Genomic DNA, 19633 nt, shown 5'->3' with positions numbered 1-19633 from the left:
CGACTGTATCTCGGATGGGCATGGTTTGATCATACACAACTTAATAATTCAATTAGAATTAGTCTTAATTAACACCAATTGGACTTAATTAGAATAAATTAGATTCGACTCAGTCAGTAGTAATTAGTATCTTCCCGAGTTTGGCTTCACTACCCTCACTGAGAATTCAACTTGGATTGCCCGCTTCCTGTGGCTCATACCGTACCTGATGACGACAGTTTCCTGGTGACATGAACCAGCATAACGAAAAGCTTAACAGCTCCGCTGCAAAAATGAAGCTTTCGCCTTGACCTTCTTTGCAAACAAGGAACCTATGACGGCTATATTAACGAAAATACTGATCTCAAAAAATATTATATCAGTCTAAACTAATTTAGTGTTTCACTTTAGTGCCAGCTACACCACAGCTCAAGTCGATTTGAAGTTCAGTGCAACACTAACATGAAAGAAACTCATCCTCATCATCAGCAGCATAGCCTTACAGTATCGAGACATGCAATTCCTGTCCGCATCAGCTCTGCTGCTCAAAAAACATTTTGTCAGTCAGTCTAAACTGATTTAGTATTTCATTTTAGTGCCAGCTACACTGACTTTGAAGTTCAGTGCAACAATGACATGAAAGAAACCCCCAATCATCAGAAGCACAGACTCACAGTATCGAGACATGCAATCCCTGTCTGCATCAGCCCTGCTGCTTGCAGATCCTCCGGAAGGACCAGGAGAGTGTGAGGGCCCTGGGCTGTCCAAGGCAACTGCGTTGACCGGAGATGGAGCCATCTCTACGACAGGGCTATTGGTCGAGTCGGGATGTAGGCCACTGGTCACGGTCGATGCATTTTGAAGTTCTTCCAGCTCCTCTTGGGAGACTCCAGCACTGCACACTGCAAACCAAGGCCAACAATGCAGCGATATGCGATAGGTGGACAGATCAGTTCTGAGGATGCCCGCAGGGCAGAGGAAGGTTTGCGAAGACAAGGAACTGTCATTCACCTATATGTAGCAGCACAAAGCTACAAAGAAAATCCATGAAGATTCATAAAATAAGAAGGGAAGATTACTAGTTCACAGAAAATTATACTTGTGTGAATATCACTTTCTTGGTCTGAGGTGAAGTTAAAGCAAATTGTAATTATTGAATAATTTAATAGCAAATTCAAATGGTAGCAGGCTTTGAATGGTAGTAGGGTGCAAGTAATAAGTAGTAAAAATTTAGCCTATATAAGCCAGTATAACATGCTTTTAAATTAAAAAACAAAAATTAATCAAGTTGCAGGTAACATGCACACTATGTTAATGCAAAATAACAGACAATAATGCCAAGGAAAGTACAGGGGATGTTATTTGTAGTAATGAGGATATAAATGTGAAGAAAGTAAAGTGGACGAAAAGATAACTTGCCGCCGGCAGGGACCGAACCTGTGACCTTCGAATAACGTGTCCAATGCTCTACCACTTAGCTACAGCAGATTTATATCCTAGTAGAATATAAATAGGATTATATATCTTATATATATTAGGATTTATATCCTAATTACTACAAATAACATCCCCTATACCTTCCTTGGCATTATTGTCTGTTATTTCGCATTAAATATTGTGTCTAACAAAGAAAAACGAGCCCTTAAGTCATCTTCTTTCCTACATTCATTGCGAGGGTCTCGTTTTGGCAGACTTTATGACTTCAGGTAGTATGCGAGGCATTATTGGTCAGCTGTAAGCTCGTCAAAAGAACATGTGCTACGTGACACCTACAGTCCGAAAAGGAGTATTCTACACTCGCCGCCATGGCTGCGATCGGCACTGACTAACACTCCTGGGTTTAAATGCACATATATACCCCATAAAGTGGATGGGAGGATGACCGCCGCTGTAGCTCAGTGGTAGAGCATTGGACGCGTTATTTGAAGGTCGCAGGTTCGGTCCCTGCCGGCGGCAAGTTATCTTTTTGTACACTTTACTTTCTTCACATTTATATTCTAATTACTACAAACAACATCCCCTATACTTCCCTTGGCATTATTGTCTGTTAGTTCCCATTAATATTGTATGTAACAAAGAAAAACAAGCCCTTAAAAGTCATCTTCTTTCCTTCATGCACACTATGCGCACTTAACCTTGAAGTGTGGCTTCATAACAGTGCGGATTTCCTCCGATTAGGTGGTTTTATGGCTTAGCGGCCTCAAGCTGTAGTGAAAGCATCTTTCCAGGCGGGTCAGATGTGGTAAAATATGTCTCCATGGTAGTAAGCAGCGTGAAAAACAAGACAATGCACACAGGAAGGAATGACAAGAACAAGCGCTTGTTCTTGTCATTCCTTCCTGTGTGCGTTGTCTTGTTTTTCACGCTGCTTACTACCATGGATCCATACCAACTGGCCCAGCTATATTCACTTTTGCAAAATATGTCTATTTGTTCGACATATCAGCGAAGTCAACTTTGTTTTTCTTAAGGCCAATGTGCAAAACAACGCACCTTCTGCTCTCGCCATATTATGAGACGAAGACGGGGAGCCTGCAAGATCGGGGAGTCTTCGACCGAGGATCCCTTGCATTCGTAGCACCGAGTGCTGGACGCCCCTCGAACTTGTGGAGGCTTCGACCGTTGAACTGAGATCAAGCTGCTGCCCGTAGTCTGCACCTATTTGGGCATCAAAAATAAAGGTGGGGGGGTCTAGTTAGTGGTTGATAGCACAATGTTTTTTTTTCTTTTAAATTAACCCCTCAGCCGATATTGTATGGTCAAATAACATTACAGTGAAGGCAATTAATGGATAACCTAGTGCTCCCGACTAGTTATTGGTGCGTCGCATAAAGTGTTCAGATTACATAAACAGCTGAACTTGCAGTAATCGTTAGCCAGTCAGAAACACACAAATCAATGACCATTTAGAGAACTTGGAAATACGCTGGGATAAGGTAAATCATTCCTGATCATTCTTGTCGGAAACAAATGCTGTAACACAGGTGACAACAAAGCTTAACTCAAAAAGATCCCGTATAGCACTGTTTTATACTCCCCAGAATAGGTCAGCAAAAAAATTGGAGCTCACTCAGACTCACTCAGGAAATATGTTTTGCTCTGAAGGCTCACTCTGACTCGGACTCGCCAAAATCCCCAACCGGGCTCACTCGGACTCAGATTCACTAAACTTTTTCTCAACCGGACTCACTTGTACTCAAACTCATAAGGATATTGCTCAACTGGACTCACACAGACTCAAACTCACGGCTTGACCTGAGCCTGAGTGAACCTGAGTGAGTCAACTCATGAGTCTGTCGGCGTAAAATCAGCTTTTTCGATCACGGTGTCAATGCTCTTTAATGCCAATATCTCATATAATCGGTGCTATACGATATGCCTTTTGATCTTGTGCCTTCAAATACGAGTTACCAGTGGTTTCATTCCAGTAAGGACACTTTTATGAATTACACGACTCACACGTGGTATTTTTGTCAAGAACTTCCCAAGAAAGAGTTGGGGGGGGGGGACCATGGCACCTCCCCCCCCAACTCATGCCTCTGATCAATAAATAGTGAGGTGGCGCGCAAACGCCAGTACATCAAGAAAGATGTGTCAACATACTTGAGTATAAACGTAAGCTGATATAAGGCTGATAGTAATGCTGACGACGAGTAGGAAGGACCATAGGTCGGCAATAAAAGGTGGAACTCACTCAGACTCACTCACGAAATATATTTTGCACTTAGGGCTCACTTGGACTCAGACTTACCAACATTTTCCTCAACCAGACTCACCACGATATTACTCACCCGGACTCAGTCTCTCATGGCCCGATCTGAGTCTGAGTGAGTCTCAGTGAGTCGACTAATGAGTGACTTTGCCAACCTATGCTACCAAGGCACTATGAAAGTGTCAAAAAGTGATAATAACGCAGTCCGAAAAAACATGCATGCTGTTTCATTGACCTAAAGTGGACAAATCACCACAGCCACGTCTGAAATAACTCTGAAGGCCTACCGATACGCTTATAAGGCATCTCAGTTCTCGTACTTTGACAAAAGAGACGGGTGCACACGTGCATAATTAAGAAACTAATTAAGTCCTACGCTAGTGGAGCCCATACACTTCTGATATGCTTCACCACAATACTTTACATATACAGTAGAACCCCGCTGTTACGTTCCTCACTACTGCGTTTTCCCGGCTGTTACGTCGTTTTCCGCCGGTCCCGGCATAGCTCCCATAGGACACAATGTATTGGGAACCCCGCTGTTACGTCGTAACTGTCGGACCGTTCCCGTATGATACGTCGCGAAGTGCGCTCGGAGCCGACCGAGTGGCTACTGAAGAGAGCGGTCATTGGTGCATTTTCACGCAGCTTGGCCTGGTTTGACCGTAACATTAGCCGCATGAGAGGTGCAAGCAACAGGATTTTTCGATTGATGCAAACAAAACCATCGCCTTCGAGATTTGTATTGCACAGATGGCGTCTATGATGTAATTGCTCGCGAAAGCAAGGCCTTCGAGATTGGCATTTACTATTGACAAAAGCATAGCCTTTGAGATTTGTATTGCACAAACATGGCGTCTATGACGTAATTACTTGCGAAAGCAAGGCCTTCGAGATTGGCATTCACTTCTGCCATCGCGTTGGCGTAGACTCATCATCATTGTTATTTGTTGGAGGACGGGAGGAGTTCGAGCTGGTTGGAGCTCGCATGGTCGTGCGCGCGGTTCGCGGTCGGACTCGCCGCGCTGGTCGTGATTGCGTGTGCTTAGTTCTTTCATGCCTACAGCTGTTGGTGTTAAAAAAATCACATACGTTGATTACATTTCTGTGGATGAGGCCGTCCCCAGCTCCGCGTTTCTATCCGTCGACTAGATCGTGGCTGAGCGCGCCAATTTTCGTGCTGCTCGTAAGCATTGAAATAAAATTCTGTACCACTAAATATTTTGTCGTTTTTTCTGTTTTTCGGCTCTTGCGTTTCCCATCTCTTACGTTTATTTCCTACGGTCCCTTCAAAAACGTATCAGTGGGGTTCTACTGTACTAGACAGCTCAACACCTTTGCATTGCAGCGAAGCCTGCCTTTGGGAACCTTTATGGTTTCCAGCTAATTGGCATGCATGAGCGCTCAGTTCGAGGCTGCAAAGTAATCAACATGGCAGCAGTGGTGGCTTCGATTAATGCCGTCTCGGACTTATGATTGCGGCACCATGTCCCAAAATCTGGCATCTGACAAATCGGCCACTCACTGTAATATCTCACACCTGTCAACCAACTCCAGAGCAAGGTTGAAGAAAAATACAAGGACTCTATATCACTGCTAGACTGGGTGCAGTACAAAACAACCATCTGGTAAAATTAGCATTACATTTTGCAGCTGTTACTATTAATATTGGGGCACTCTAAGTGGCACATTGAAAAGTTGAACATGTCAGCCAGCCTGGATGGTGCACAACAAGTACAACAACACTAATTTTTGGAGTCAAATTTTCTCACCATGATTGTCATCTTGTAAATGATGATGATGATGGTGGTGCTGACTTGATGTGTCCACATACGCTTCCGAAGTGTTGATGACATGCTTCGAGACAAAGTAAAATAGTGCTAAGCATTCAGCAAACAAGAAACGTTTCAAGTTTTAAGTGCATACGATGCTTCCAAGAACACTGAAGGCAGCAACAATGGTAGTAACCATGTCTGCTTGAATTTCTCCACTAGTCAAATGAGAGAGAGAGAGAGAGATATTGAAGCAAAAAAATTGGCATGAATAAGTTGTGTTTCGCCCTTCATGACCAGTTCTAAAAGGCAACTGTAGAAATTTTTACATGAAGCAGTTCCGACCGTTTAAAGGACCCCTGACAGCGAAATTTTTGTTGGTGACTTTTTGGCTGTAATTTGTAGCTTTGTGTCTGGTAATCTCTAAATTAAATCGTAAATGCTCTAGCGTATCGTACAACTAATTCTAGCGTAGTTAATTGTGACCATTTTAGCATCACTTCAAAACGCCCGCCTAAAAACCACAAGAAACTGGCGCCCCATGCGGGGGAGCGTCAAAGACCACGTGCACTCAAGCTGTGGTGACGTTGACAGCGCGGTTTTCAAACCGGGGCCCCGAGCGCGGTAGAGATTGAAAGTATGTGGGTGCCTCGGTATGGGTTAAACCTGTTAAGCGCGTGGCCCCTCACGAAAACTACCTCGAGAGCAGCCCGACAACAGAGCCAGAGGGGTGCGGAACAATAGGCCTCGCTGGGTGCCAGTCGTCGTGCAAACCTTCTGTGACGTCCACAATACTTGCTTTACACTTGGAACGTCACACGGGGCCTCTATCTACGTCATACCAGGATGTCGCAAGGTGCAGCCAACTCAAGTGAGCACTCACGCTTACTTTAAAACCAAATTAAGATATCTTAAAGGCAGCGTTCGTCACTAATAATCGGTCAGATGTGCCCCCGTATACAGGAAAGTCAAACAACACAAAGATCTCGAGGTTTCAATTTTGGTGTCAGGGGTCCTTTAATATGTATTTTATGTCCTCAATGCCGAAAGCAGCCTCTATTCTGTGAAGATGCCACTGCACTGAGCCAAAATGACGCAGCAGTTCTCTTCAAATGTTGACAGGTAGACAACGAAGCATGACACTGCCCTTCTTTTGCACGCCAGCTAATCACAGTGTTTTCCTACTCTACTGTCAGCAAATCTCTGAAAACTAAACCCTTTTATTTTGCCCTTCGCACACCCACTGTCCTGGATACTTTTATAACATACACAGTACACACTAAGCTTATTTTATTTACAAACGAAGCTGCCGGGTGCAATAACAATGTTCAGCAGACAGCAATATACGTTAATAAACTAGTAAGCTTATGCTAATATGATTGAGTTTACACCACCAAATTAATTAAAAGTCTCTTCGTGTGGAAACACTGCATTTTGAATATTGTTTTTTGCTGCTGCTTGGGATTCTGAGAAATTGTACGGATGCAAAGAATTCTAAAAGAACATAGCAAAAGAACTGAAGGCTAACTACAAAGAAATCTTTCAATGCACGAAAAGCCACTTTGAATTCCATAGGATACAAAGCAGGCTATGTACAAAATATTGCATTTGAAATATGAGCAGATGCATGACAAAAAGTTGGCAAGAATGTACGTTCTTTATTCCAAAAGTGGAAAAAAAAAAGTCACAATTGCCGCTAGCCAGAAATGACACAAAGCCTACTGTAATCAATATGTGCAGCTCCGAACCATGATCTCTGAGTCCACTGCCACAGTGTGCTGAAAATCTTTGAGCCCGTGGTCTACAATTTGCGTCATATCCACTAACCACCAGGAGCACGTGAAATGCTATTTAAAAGCTGCTAGAAAAAATTATACAATTACTTGTTTTCCTTGAATTGTGTATACTAGATGGTTATACAGTTAAACCTGTCTATAACGAACCTCCATACAACGAATTCCTCGATATTAAGAAGTTTTTCTATTTCCTGCCATTACTCCATAGAAGCACATGTATTTGCTACCTCTATGTAACGAAGTGGCAGCGGGAGACACCCTTGATATAACGAATTTTTGCCGCCGACAACCTAGAAATTTTACCCCGAAATATGTCATTTTGGCACAAGCAGGAGCCACATGCATTGCATCTTTTGTGACTGCCCAGCCGATGACGGAGCGTGAAGTGGCGGCGGCACGTATTGCCCGCTCAAAGCCCTGGCGACTGCAAGGCGAGAGCGAGCACTCGTTTGTGAGTGCGGGTGTGCACGAGGCGGGCAGCTGGGCCTACGCCCCTCAAGCTGGCGTTCTTGCCGCCGCGGGCGCATGCACGGGCGTGCCCTTTTCCCCTTCCCTTCAAACCTCATCCAGCTGCAAGCAGGTGCCACCACGATAACTGTGCCGACTTCATTAAAAAAAAAAAAAAAAGAAAAAGGCGTTTGCGCTCGTAGCGCCACTCTTCGGTTGTTGCAGAGGTCTCTGAACTGCACTTCGTTAACATGACACCAGGTGATGCCACTAAAAAAAAATACTTGCTTTGTGTCGTTATGCTTCGAGTTCGCGCCGCATGTGGAGAGCACTTTTCGGAATATTCCGCGGTATCTGTGTCGTTCGCTCTTCGTTTTTGACGGCGTGCACGCGTGCGTGGTTTCACTGCGCGTGCATGGAGCAGCTCCTGATGACGTGCAGCTTTGCGATCTTTTTTTTATGTGGACAACTGTGTTGTCACTACAGAGATGTCAGATTAGGTGCTGGTGGAAACTGTCTGAACCACGGTGACGACGGATCTTCGGATGTCGGCTCGTCACGCGTTTCACTGTCTTGCACCGTGCCGCGAGTTCGCTAGACTGTGGCCTCCGCGATTAGCTCCGGCAACGCAACAACGCGTTGCCGGAGCCAACCTCAGAGGCCACGGCTAGATGATGACGAAGCAGTGTTGTATTTATGTCCCACGACCGTTCAGTATTGCAAAATAATGCACTTTTTTGCCGCTAAATAAATGTTTCGGGAGAGCATTGCCTTCAGTTCCCTTTTTGTTTAATTTGTGCATTTCATTTCCAAATTTTCGTGCTGAAGCAAAATGTAACGAAAACCTGTTTGTAATAAATTTTTTCGTGAATTTTTCTATTTTGTTATATCCAGGTTTAACTGTAATCAATTCAGCCAAAGTAAAAGTATGATGGTTATACATGGTTACATATATATATATATATATATATATATATATATATATATATATATATATATATATATAATGATAAAGGCATCCTCTAAATGACCAGTGCCTAAAAAAAGTTAATACAAATGTCCAATATAGCTCACTACATATTTCGTTCATATTAATAATAATAATAATAATAAGTTTATTTGCCATCTTTGTGAAATACAGATGGGGGGATTGTAGAAAAAAAGCTGTCCCCGGACAGCTTGACTAGCCTACAACCCTTTGTATTTGGCAGTAAGGCAATATCACACATAAACACACATACATATGTACATACACTCTTACATAATTATACAAACACAAGTCACACACACGCGCATATATACAGGGGCATAGTAGTGCTTTAACATATTTCAACTCACACTTTCATCTTAATAGGCAACGAAATCAAAGATGTCTAAACATTGCAACGTGAATCTATGTAGAAACCTCATACATCCTTTTAAGTTCTTTGAAGGAGGCCGTAAAAAGATCAAACTGTATTGATTTATAGCTGTTTAATAGTGTAGGTATTGTATATTGAAGCATTTGTTTTCCGTAATTTGAACGTGGTGTTGGCACTAACCATTCCTCTAAGTGTCTGGTACTGTAACTTGGAGCTTTTCTTTGAAGTTGGGCAAGATTACCTAGGTTGTTTATGTTCCGATAATTATCTTGTTTGTATATGTGACTCAAACGATATTTGTACAAATTATGTGCAGGGATCACGCCCGAATTGTTAAAGAAAGTTATTGTCGATGCTGTGTAAGAAGCGTAGTACGCGTGGCGGAGATATTTTTTTTGTAACAGGAAAATACATTCTAGATTGGTGTGCGTTGTGGTACCCCATACTATTTGACAGTAGTTTAAATGAGATTGAAAAAGTGAATTATATAGTAAGAGTTTAATACATGTGGGAAGAATGTAGCGTAAACGGCCTACTACACCAGTGATTTTGCTAGCTTTATTTAGGACGTAATTAACATGATTATCCCATGACATGTTGGCTGAGAAGATAACACCCAGACATTTGAAGTTCTCGGTAATTTCAATACTTCGGGAATGTAACATAATGTCTTGATGTGGGGGCAACCGCTTGTTCTTTGGCCTGAATATGACTGCTTTTGTCTTGTTTATATTTATTTTCATTAAGTTTAATGCAGACCACTCCTCTAGATTTTTCATTGTATTGTTACATTGTTCTATTAGATCATGAATATCATAACCAGTGAAGAAAATACTCGTGTCAACCGCGTAAACAATAAACTTTGCCTCAGGGTTAATATTGATGATATCGTTCAAATAAATATTAAAAAGTAGAGGCCCCAAAATACTTCCTTGTGGTACTCCACATTGGACAGATCTTGGACAACACTCTTCTGGGTGGCTCACCTCCGAGCTGTCGGTGGAGTCCACAGTGGAATGAATGCCAGGCTCCACCCCTTCAGAAGTGGCCACGAGGTCAGCACTAGACGACACATAGTTCTGAATCGCACTATTCTGGTGGCACACTTGGTTAGCTGCATGGTACTGCTGAACGTCCTGCAAGGATTGCCGAGACGCACAATTCTGATTTTGCATCCCAAACACAAAGGTGTTTTAAGACAGCCACATCACCTTGTGGTGATAATGTCAAACCCAGACATGTCGAACTCAAAGGAGATTGCGAAATAATTTGCATTCATTTGTTCATAGTCCAGGCAGGCGTTAGGGTGGCATGTGAGGGTTTGTTGGTGAGCTGCCACCTCATGTAAAGATCATGCGCCATGTGACGCCCTTTCGCAGAAAGAATGTTCCAGAAGAGTGTTCATAGCTGCCTTGGCTGTGAGTGGCACTGGCTCAGGGGTGGAAGCGGGCTTGAGTGTTTTGGAGCAGCTCAGGGAGCAGGCATAATGCTGTTTTGGAGCAGCTTTGGAGCACCAAAATAAGTGTTTTGGAGCAATGCATGTTAGTTTTGGAGCAGAATTCTAGGGTCAAACATCGTTGGTGTTTTCAGCAGCGGTGTTTTCGCGCCGCGTTTGCCGGGTTGCTGCATTTTCGTCAAAAGCCTACGCCGGCTTCAATTTGTTCCTTCGAAATGCGCGGAGTTCAGCGCCGTCTGGAGGCACTGGAAGAAACCAAGAAAACACGCGTCTGCACCCTAGACTCCGCTTGTCGGACGAGCGAGCGACGCGCCGCATGAGGCGTTTTCGAGTAGGAAGACGCGGCGGCGCGATTTTGTGATGGCGTTCGTAAAAATGACGCGCCGACACTCCGACCACGCTTGAGTCGCGCATGAAATCATGCCATTCGGGACGCAACAGCGCGATTTCGTGAAGGCGCTCGTCAAAAAACACGCACGTCCCTCCAAACGCGCGTAAATCGCGCCAAAACTGCGTCATGCGGTTCCACCTTTTCCCTTCAAGTTCCCCCAAGATTTGTCAATTATTGGTGTCGGTTATATGCACGCAAATAAGGTACATGAGGTGCGATGATACTAGATGTTGCAAGCGCACAATTTGTATCGCGTGGTTCTGTTTTCCTACTACCTCACATTCGTCTGAGTAATAAGCGTTCCAAGAGTCTATCTTATTCTTTTTTGTACATTTTTTCATTCGCCACCTCATGTACCAAACCATACACAGCAATGGCGGCGAGCGGATGGTACGAGCTACAGCGTACTCAACCACGAGCCGAGCGCAGGTTCTGACGAGCAAAAATCGAACAACGCGACCGATCCACTGGCGAGACTAAGCTCGTCGCTGCACGAGCGCTTTTACATGCTGCATTTATAATGTCTAAGGGATTGTGTGCAATGCAAAAAATTCTCCACATGGCACGCTCTCCTAAAGAAAATGAGTTTCGGAAATGGTCCAACCGACTTACACAAACCGAAGCCTTGTGAGTGGTTTCGCGGTTGGTAGTGGCTTCATTGACCGCAAACGGATAAAACAAATTTTTCTTTCTCACGCAGACTTATGACACAAAATCCCTCTTACACACTCAGCTATACAGCAGTTTCCTTAATGCAAAGTTTCTAAATAATGGTCGCGCGGTTACGTGCGGGGCACCTGCTCGCACTATCCTCATGGCTCTCATCAAATTAAATATTCGCGGTAAATAGAACCTTTTCGACATTATGAAGCGTCAACGCACTTACTTTTATTCATGTTCGCAATCCCAGGCCACGATGACAGCAACCGCCTCGTGCGCGCAGCGCGCCAAAAACACTCCGTTGCAGCCGGCGCCATCGAAATATGGCCGCACAACTCACTTTCTTGAATCTAAAAACGTTGCTCTCTTGTAGATAGCTCCTGTACAGGCTCGCTAGCTTTTTTGCGCCTTCGACAACGTCACGAGAGCGCGCCAAGTGATGGGATGATATAAGCTCGCATAGGCGCGCCATGACACGGATGACAGCGGCACATAAAGGCGCCAAGCGTAGCCTCGGTGATCGGCTCCGGCGGCGCAACGGAGCCCTTCGCGGAGGCCGCGCACCAAAGACCGCTTGGGAGCAGTTTCGGCGCAATATTGCGTTTTGGAGCAGGATGGCGCAGCAGAACCGGATTGGCGCAGCGCGGCGCAAATGGCGCAGCACTTCCACCCCTGCTGGCTACCACTTCCAAGGATTACATGCACAGAAATACCCAACGGAGTCAATGGGGAAGTGCCTTCCATCATAGCTCAATTTGTGGAGCATCAGACATGTAATTTAAAGGTTGTGGGTTCAGATCGCCCCGATGGAAGGAAAGATTTTTTGTCCACTTTAAATCATTTCAATTTTACATCATAATTACTACACTACAGTTAAAGACAACAATTAATGTCCCCAATGCTTTCCTTGGCCTAACTGGCCCAGGATCACTTGTCACATTGGATAGTCGTTTTCACATTGGCATCGTTTACAGATGCTGTCGATCAGGGCAATGGTTTTGAAGGGCAGCACACAAGCCATAAAAAAAACATAAAGGGTCCCTTGGTGGTGGCGGCAATGAGCTTTTGTTTCTGTGGCACAAACTGCAGGGCTCTCTTGGGAGCAGAGGCAATAAGCTTCTGCTTCAGCAGCGCAAATTGCAAATACAACGGGCCCATCTCATAGTCTTGCGCGACACTACGCTTGCCTCCTCTCTCTCTTCCACCATCCTCTCTGCACTCCTTGTTCTCTTTCATCTTTAACTGTGTTCCTTCTCTCGGGACGAGGCACACCAATGCTCAATGCAAGAACGGGAACCCAAGAGAGGTGCTTTATATTGCACAAGGTGTATTTCAATACAGTCGAAGCCACTTATAACGATCCCACATATAACGATCTATCGGTTATAACGACCATGTTTCGGTGCACTTACAATTTTCCTATGCTAACCATTGATGCTGCGTCCACATATAGCGAACATTTTTCAAAGCCTCCTACTTTTACAACGAACACTTCAGACACGGTCGCGGTAAAAATATGGCGCATACGAAGCGAAAAAAAGTTAAAACATTCCTTCTAAAGCGTGACGGGAGCGCGCTCGCGCGTGCACCGCTCCAGTTAACTCGCGACTAAGATATCGCAGATCGGCGAGCACCGCACGCAGATTTCGGACGCTGCGAGCGAGGTCGCTCATTTTCCAGGCGTTTCTTCAGTGGCAGAATGGCAGTGAGGAAAAAAAGTAGTAGGCAACATGAAGCCTTGCGGTCAGCTTTCGCACGGTACCCTATCCTGACGCCGTTCTCTGCAGCTACGACCGCCTGCGATGAACCAAACAATGCCTTGGAACGCAAGAAGGCATAAATGCAAGAAGTGATAACCGCAATAACTTTCCATCGCAAAAAGGTTCATGGCGTCCCTAAACTCGTCGACGCCACAATGTGCTGCAAAAGGTCGTCCGTCTTTTCGGTAACGGCAGAGACCGGTCGATCGGTGATTACGACTTCCGCGCGATTGCGGCGATGCTTTCGCGGATAAGCATCAGAAAAGAGCGAAGGCGAGGTGGCGGCCACCGATGAACGTGCCATTATGACTTATAGCCGACCATAGGCGGAGAGTTTTCATTTTACCGGAGGGGGCGGGGGCCCGACTTGCCCTTCCACATTGCTCTCTCACTCTCCATATGTATAGACATATATATATATATATATATATATATATATATATATATATATATATATATGGAGAGAGAGAGTGAGAGAGGAGTCCAACTAACTTCCATATTAAAGAATTTAATGTAGCTTTGATCTCTTAGGTGCCCGCGATATCATAATGAAGATATGTAAGTGGAAGACCTTAGATTTATTTTTCAGTTTACACAAAGACATCGATCCACCTCGTAACTCTTGGCTCGAAGTGAAAAAGGTCGCCTACGCGACCTTTTGCGTTGACTCGTTGACTGTGTCGCGTAAAATCGGTTCACGCAATGCGTGGGGTTAGGCTTTACTTAGTTAAAACATGCGCCACAGAGGAGAGAGTAGGCTAACGCTATCACGGGAAGCTTTAATTATATGCCAGTGAGTTCAATTCAAGATGGCCGAAAGTAATTCTGAGATGGTAGCAAATACCATTTGCTACCACTACACCTTGTGTGAAGCTGCGGTTATGAATCTGGACGAGCAATGGAGTTGATCATTGGTGGCCGAACTTTTAGAAAAACCCTTTACTGATAAATCAAAACTGCGTACAATCCTTTCTCGGCACTTTTATAAGCAGGCATGTCGAAAGGTAACGATATGTAGGCAACCAAGAAATTACCCGTTTTTTTATTGGCGAGTAAGTTTGTGCGAAAGCGTTCACTGACTGACTGTGTCGGGATTGCTTTATATTCTCAGTATCATTTTTGTGTTCTCAAAACCATTCACTACAGGGTTCAAGACAATTAGAGCGCAGCTCTTAGGCGTCCGTTCCTGCGTTGAGCGGCATCGCCATTGGTGTCGGCGGCGTAACCGATAGCACGAACGAGGATGAAAGAGAGCGAACGCGGAGTCTGTCGATGTCACGAGATACTGGCCTCTAACCTCGCTTTCTTCCTCTGTCGCTCGTGCACATGCAGGGCTGGCACGTGCACTGCGGCTGGCTTCGCTTGTCGTAACGGGGCTGTGGGCGTTTCACTTGTTTCGCGACAGCTGCAATGCACAGAGTATATAGTGTGCGTAGCACTCGAGTGCTGGCAGTTTCTCTGGCAATATGTAACGAATGTTACATTGCTACAACTGCGGATAGTCAAAACTTCAAACACAGCTGGCGTTGCCCGAACACGAAGCTGCGCTCAGCGAATTATGCAGTATCATAATCGCCGGTGAATTTTTTAAATTTGTCATAGCTTAAGTCGTCGCTTCAGTTGTTCATCAGCACAACATATTTTGCACGAAAAAATCCGTTTGAGGGGCATTTTTCCATTGAATTGTTGACTTGTCACTGGCCCATGTGCCGACCTTTATATGGCTGAAATGAAAAAGAAGCGGGCATAAACAGCCTCCTGTGAAATAGCTGCCAGACAAGACGACCCGGGGACCTAAGCCAAGCTCTTAAAAAATACCCTGGGCCGCCGTCAGGGGGGGCTCTGCCACCCCTGAGGCAGTCCGGGGGGGGGCCAAGCCCTCCAGCCCCCGCGTACTCTCCGCCTATGTAGCCGACAACCTTATCACAGTCATCTGTAGATATCCGCTCGGCTGCGCATGTGGCGTACGCCGTACACCGCGGATTGACGGCGGTACGAGCGCGCCATGCTGCCTGCCGTTCGCAAGTTCGCCGCCGCCGCGTCGTGCGAGACCACAAGTGCGCGTCGCTTTGTAGAAACGAAAGTAGCTCGCTGTTGTTGAGCGGCGCGGGCACCGAGAAACGTCGATGCACTGACAGCGAGCACATACTGCGTGTTTGACTACGTGACGACTCAAGTGCGCCGCGCATCGTCGTGCAGGGCCGCGAGAGCATCGCGGAGACGTCGAGTGCGCGTTGCTTGCAAAATGCTTGTTTTCGCCGCGTTGAACGAAGAGGCTAGTTGCCACATTCGTGCACGGTCCGGAGTGAAGCAAGCACGAAGAACGTACAAACGCGCGCATAACGGCATACAACAAGCGGCCCGGCAGTGACTCCGCGAGCCGAGGAGGCGACGCGCTGCACGCAACTAGCCAGGGATGATCGGCTCCACGTTGCGGTACCGCGCTTCGGTGAAATGGTGTCAGCTCATTGCAAAGGCGGTTAATTCGCTCGTGAGCACGCAGCTGGCGTCGCTTCACGACGCGAAAAGGCTTAGTTTGTCACCGAAGGGGTTGTTAGCACTTTAATAAAAGTGCAAAAAAAAAAAGGCTTGGCCGCTAAGCGCACGTTTTTAAGGGCGAGTCCATATACAACGAACGACTGATATAACGACCACTTTTCGCGACACTTTCGAGTTCGTTATAAACGGGTTCAACTGTATATGAATGGTCCCGTAGCGGCCCCGAAACGATAATATATGTGTTTTCCTTTGGACAAGGCGAGTGCCTGTTTTATTTCTTCAATGAGTCTCCCTCGCCTGACGAGTTTTCGTCGAACCTTGGACTTATTATGGATGGCATGCACTGCACAGGTTTTACATAGACTCCCTAATGAATTTGCTTTAGCAACCTTTACCGCAACATAGCTGTATAAAAATATGGTGAAGAATACTCGTAACAGAGAGAACTGCTGTGCAGTGAGGCATGCTACCTGCAGCCATTCTTCCTCATAAAGAGGACTGCCAACTACTTCAAGAACATAAAAGGCCTCCTGGTGTGATAATCGCATTCTACAAGAAAGCATGGATAAAAAATTGATAATAACCTTTATGCCTCCAACACAGCCTTAGGGCAAGAAATCGCTAAATTCTTGCTTCAAAGATCTCAAGGGATTGTCCGAGGCGTGCAAAGTTTTCAGATAAGCATCACATATGCACATTCTGTACTTCGAATTATTGATATATATCAAACTATCTCGCTATTCCCTTGGAGTTCAATATATCCAGGTTGAACTGTGTTGCTACATCGAATTACACGCTTGACAAATATCCATGTCTTTTCACAAGAAATGCACTATATTGTTCTTTTTGGTAACAAACAGTCTCTCCAACCTCCATAGCGTTGCCTACTATGAATGAAATGGAGTATAGATTACCTTACACCAACTGTCTTCTGTTAAATCTTTCTTTCCAAACTTTTGTATGTTTCTGTGGTAATATCTGGATTGATGACAGACGCAGAAATTTGTAGTATGACTACATGCAATAGTGGTTGCCAACATTACAATACATGAAACAGCAATGTTTTCAAAAAGCAGTCTATAACAAGAGCACAGTGTCATAGAGCAATAAGGTTGTGCAAGAATTAAGGGTGCATACTTTGTATTCTAGTAAAAATGGAATGACAATTTACATGTAGCATTATGTTGGCATGGAGGTCTGAATTTCAGGCAGAACCGACTCAGTTTGTAGTCCATGTATGTGTGGGAGCATCATTGGACTGAAACTGAATTATAACAATGCTGCTGTCAAAGCAACAGTACATAGTGTACATTAGCTGACATGGACCAACACTTACCATTGCCATTGTTTAGCCAACAATAGGCATCATTTGGCAACACTAGCCTATGGCAACACTAGAAATCATAAGCCCATACCAGCTGAATGAAGCATTCATTTGGCCAGCACTAAGCAGTGATGGCAATATGTGAATAAACACAAAAGGCTAAACCTGTTCACAAGTCACGGGTATACAGTAAGATATGCTCTTGCATGTAGGGCCCAATCCATACAGCCAACAAATGCTACGTCACATCACCATCACCACAGTGGCAACCGTCGTGAAACAGTGTTTTACCCCTGTGTTTTCTCAAAAACAAAAGACTGACAAGAATAAGTGCATTTGCTAATGCCATCAGCGTGACACTACTAAGAAGAAGCTAGCAAGAAAATGCCGTCTCAAGACAGATGCTGATGCCGTGACAAGATCTGACGGCTGTGTGAATTGGGCCTGACAGTCACAATATAACGGTCACAATCACTGAACTTGCCCACTCCATCCGCTGCAGTGGCCGCAGCACAGATTGCTGCACAGAGCTGCATGGACCTGGGCCCGCGTTCCCCTGCCCTACCTGCTTCTTGTTTTTGTCACAACGACGAGCAAAATGAAAGAAAACAAGAGAAAAAGAAAGCAAACATTACGTGGGTGGCAGGGTTGCTTGCAGTGGAGCACATGCAGGCATGCAGTCGTGCAGCGATCACTGTCTTAAAGGAGTGTAGACAAGAAATTTTCAAGTGATGATTTGTTTGTCTTGAGCACTACACAGCCCCTAAGGAACAATGATTACGGCAATAATACGCACGGTCATGTCCCCAGTAATTTAATTTAGCCCAATTTCTATCGCAGAGTTCATAAATATTAATGCCAAGCAGGGCGAATAACTCTTCACTGATATAAATCAAAACTACATTATGTCCCCGAGACCACGTGATCCACAAAAGCATCAAAGACATCAAGTTCGTCCGCTGTCTTCTCATTTCCACATGTTCGCTCACGCTTGATGATGCCAGGAACGGGTAAATGCACACTCCCGTGTTATAGCCACATTTTGGAAAACACATGTGCAGATGTGCCGAAGAGGTAGTCAGAAGTTGCATCGTTAACCTCCCACTGTTTTGAAGTTGAAGATGGCGTTCTGAGGATGGTTACTGAGAACAGTTCAGAAAAATTAGCCACCTTTTCATCTCTTGCCTTTGAAATCAAAATAAACTATTTTTTTAGTCATCTGTTGTCAGTCATAATTCGTGACAGCAATCAGTGTAAGCATGCAATGCCTACGCTGCAGTTAATTTAGCCTTGAAAATTGGTGTCTACACTCCTTTGGGTCTCTGACAAATTTGCTTTGCCCGACTGGTTCTTGGGTAAAACATAATGCATGAAAACTAAATAAATAAACACATAAATAAATAGATAAACAAATAAACAAACAAGAATTCACCACAAGTTTTTCCTATTCTTAGTTTACCACTAAAATACTGGATCCTAAATAGAGATCACATATAATCATGCTTTACATTTACCAACTTGGAAGAAAATAAATGGTAAACGGTCAACGAAACGGAATCTTCGGGCCATTGTCAGTAGCAGCTGCCGCTTTCATGCATCTCTTCAAGTTATGCAAAGGTTTCTATGGCATCATGGCTAGACACACTGCTTAAAAACATAACAAGAAACCGGTTAGCAACTACACTACGTTCTGTATAACCTGTAGAGCATAATCATGTTTTTGTTAATGTATTGTTTGGGCAATATTCTGTATTATCAACCCACTCTGCTGCCAAGGTGGCACAGCTGTGCTGGGTTGTGCCTCCCAAGGCAATTTCGTATCAAAGTTGCCTCGAATAAAGTTTATTAGTCTTGCTGCTAGCAGATTCGCTAATTTGTTCCCTGTTAACGCCTCACCCAGCTATGAGGCAGTCGCACTTCACAGTGGCACCGAGTTTTTCCCTTTCATTTTCCTCATGCAAAGTTTGCATAGCCTCCACATACACAGATCCGGGTCAGTCCACTGACCTCCAGCAGGTCCTCAGAGTCCTGCCCCGTGCTGCTGACGAGACCCACCTCGCCTCGCTCCGTGACAAAAACGTTCCCGTACAGTGGCACCGCACCGGCAGGATGCACCTCGAGCAGAGCTCCGGGTCCAGCGGAAGACGAGGAGTCCAGCACTCCTTCCTCGTCCCCGGCATCTAAAGGCTCGGCCTCCAAGTGCTCGGGACTCGCAACCATGGCCGCCACCGAGCCGCTCGCTACTGAAGAGGGGCCGGCGTGTTGCAGCGTGCTGCTTCCACTGCCAAACTTGTGCTGTTGTGGCTGCTGCTGCTGCTGTGTGGCCAAAAGAGCCTTTGCAGCAGCCAGTGAGAAGTTGAGACCGTGAACTGATGACGAAGCTGCGGAAGAACCAGCGGAGGGCACTCCCGTCGACGTGGAGGCGCCGGAGGAGCAGGAGCTCTGAAGAATTGAGGGAAGGAGCTCCCTGGAAGTA

At 45.1% G+C, this 19633-nt stretch overlaps 1 protein-coding gene across 1 annotated transcript in view; it reads right to left on the bottom strand.

Moving 5' to 3' along the window:
- The window catches only part of LOC119394228 (uncharacterized), a 164308-nt gene that overhangs the window by 131402 nt on the left and 13273 nt on the right, over positions 1 to 19633 (bottom strand). The window contains 5 exon segments of the mRNA XM_049416028.1: positions 654 to 881; positions 2473 to 2637; positions 5464 to 5548; positions 10054 to 10203; positions 19165 to 19624. Coding sequence (XP_049271985.1) covers positions 654 to 881; positions 2473 to 2637; positions 5464 to 5548; positions 10054 to 10203; positions 19165 to 19624 — 1088 coding nt within the window.

Source organism: Rhipicephalus sanguineus, chromosome 5, assembly GCF_013339695.2.
Source record: "Rhipicephalus sanguineus isolate Rsan-2018 chromosome 5, BIME_Rsan_1.4, whole genome shotgun sequence".
Classification (NCBI taxonomy): domain Eukaryota; kingdom Metazoa; phylum Arthropoda; class Arachnida; order Ixodida; family Ixodidae; genus Rhipicephalus; species Rhipicephalus sanguineus.
The sequence above is the reverse complement of the archived record's forward strand: the minus strand, read 5'-3'. Positions and strand labels throughout refer to the sequence as shown.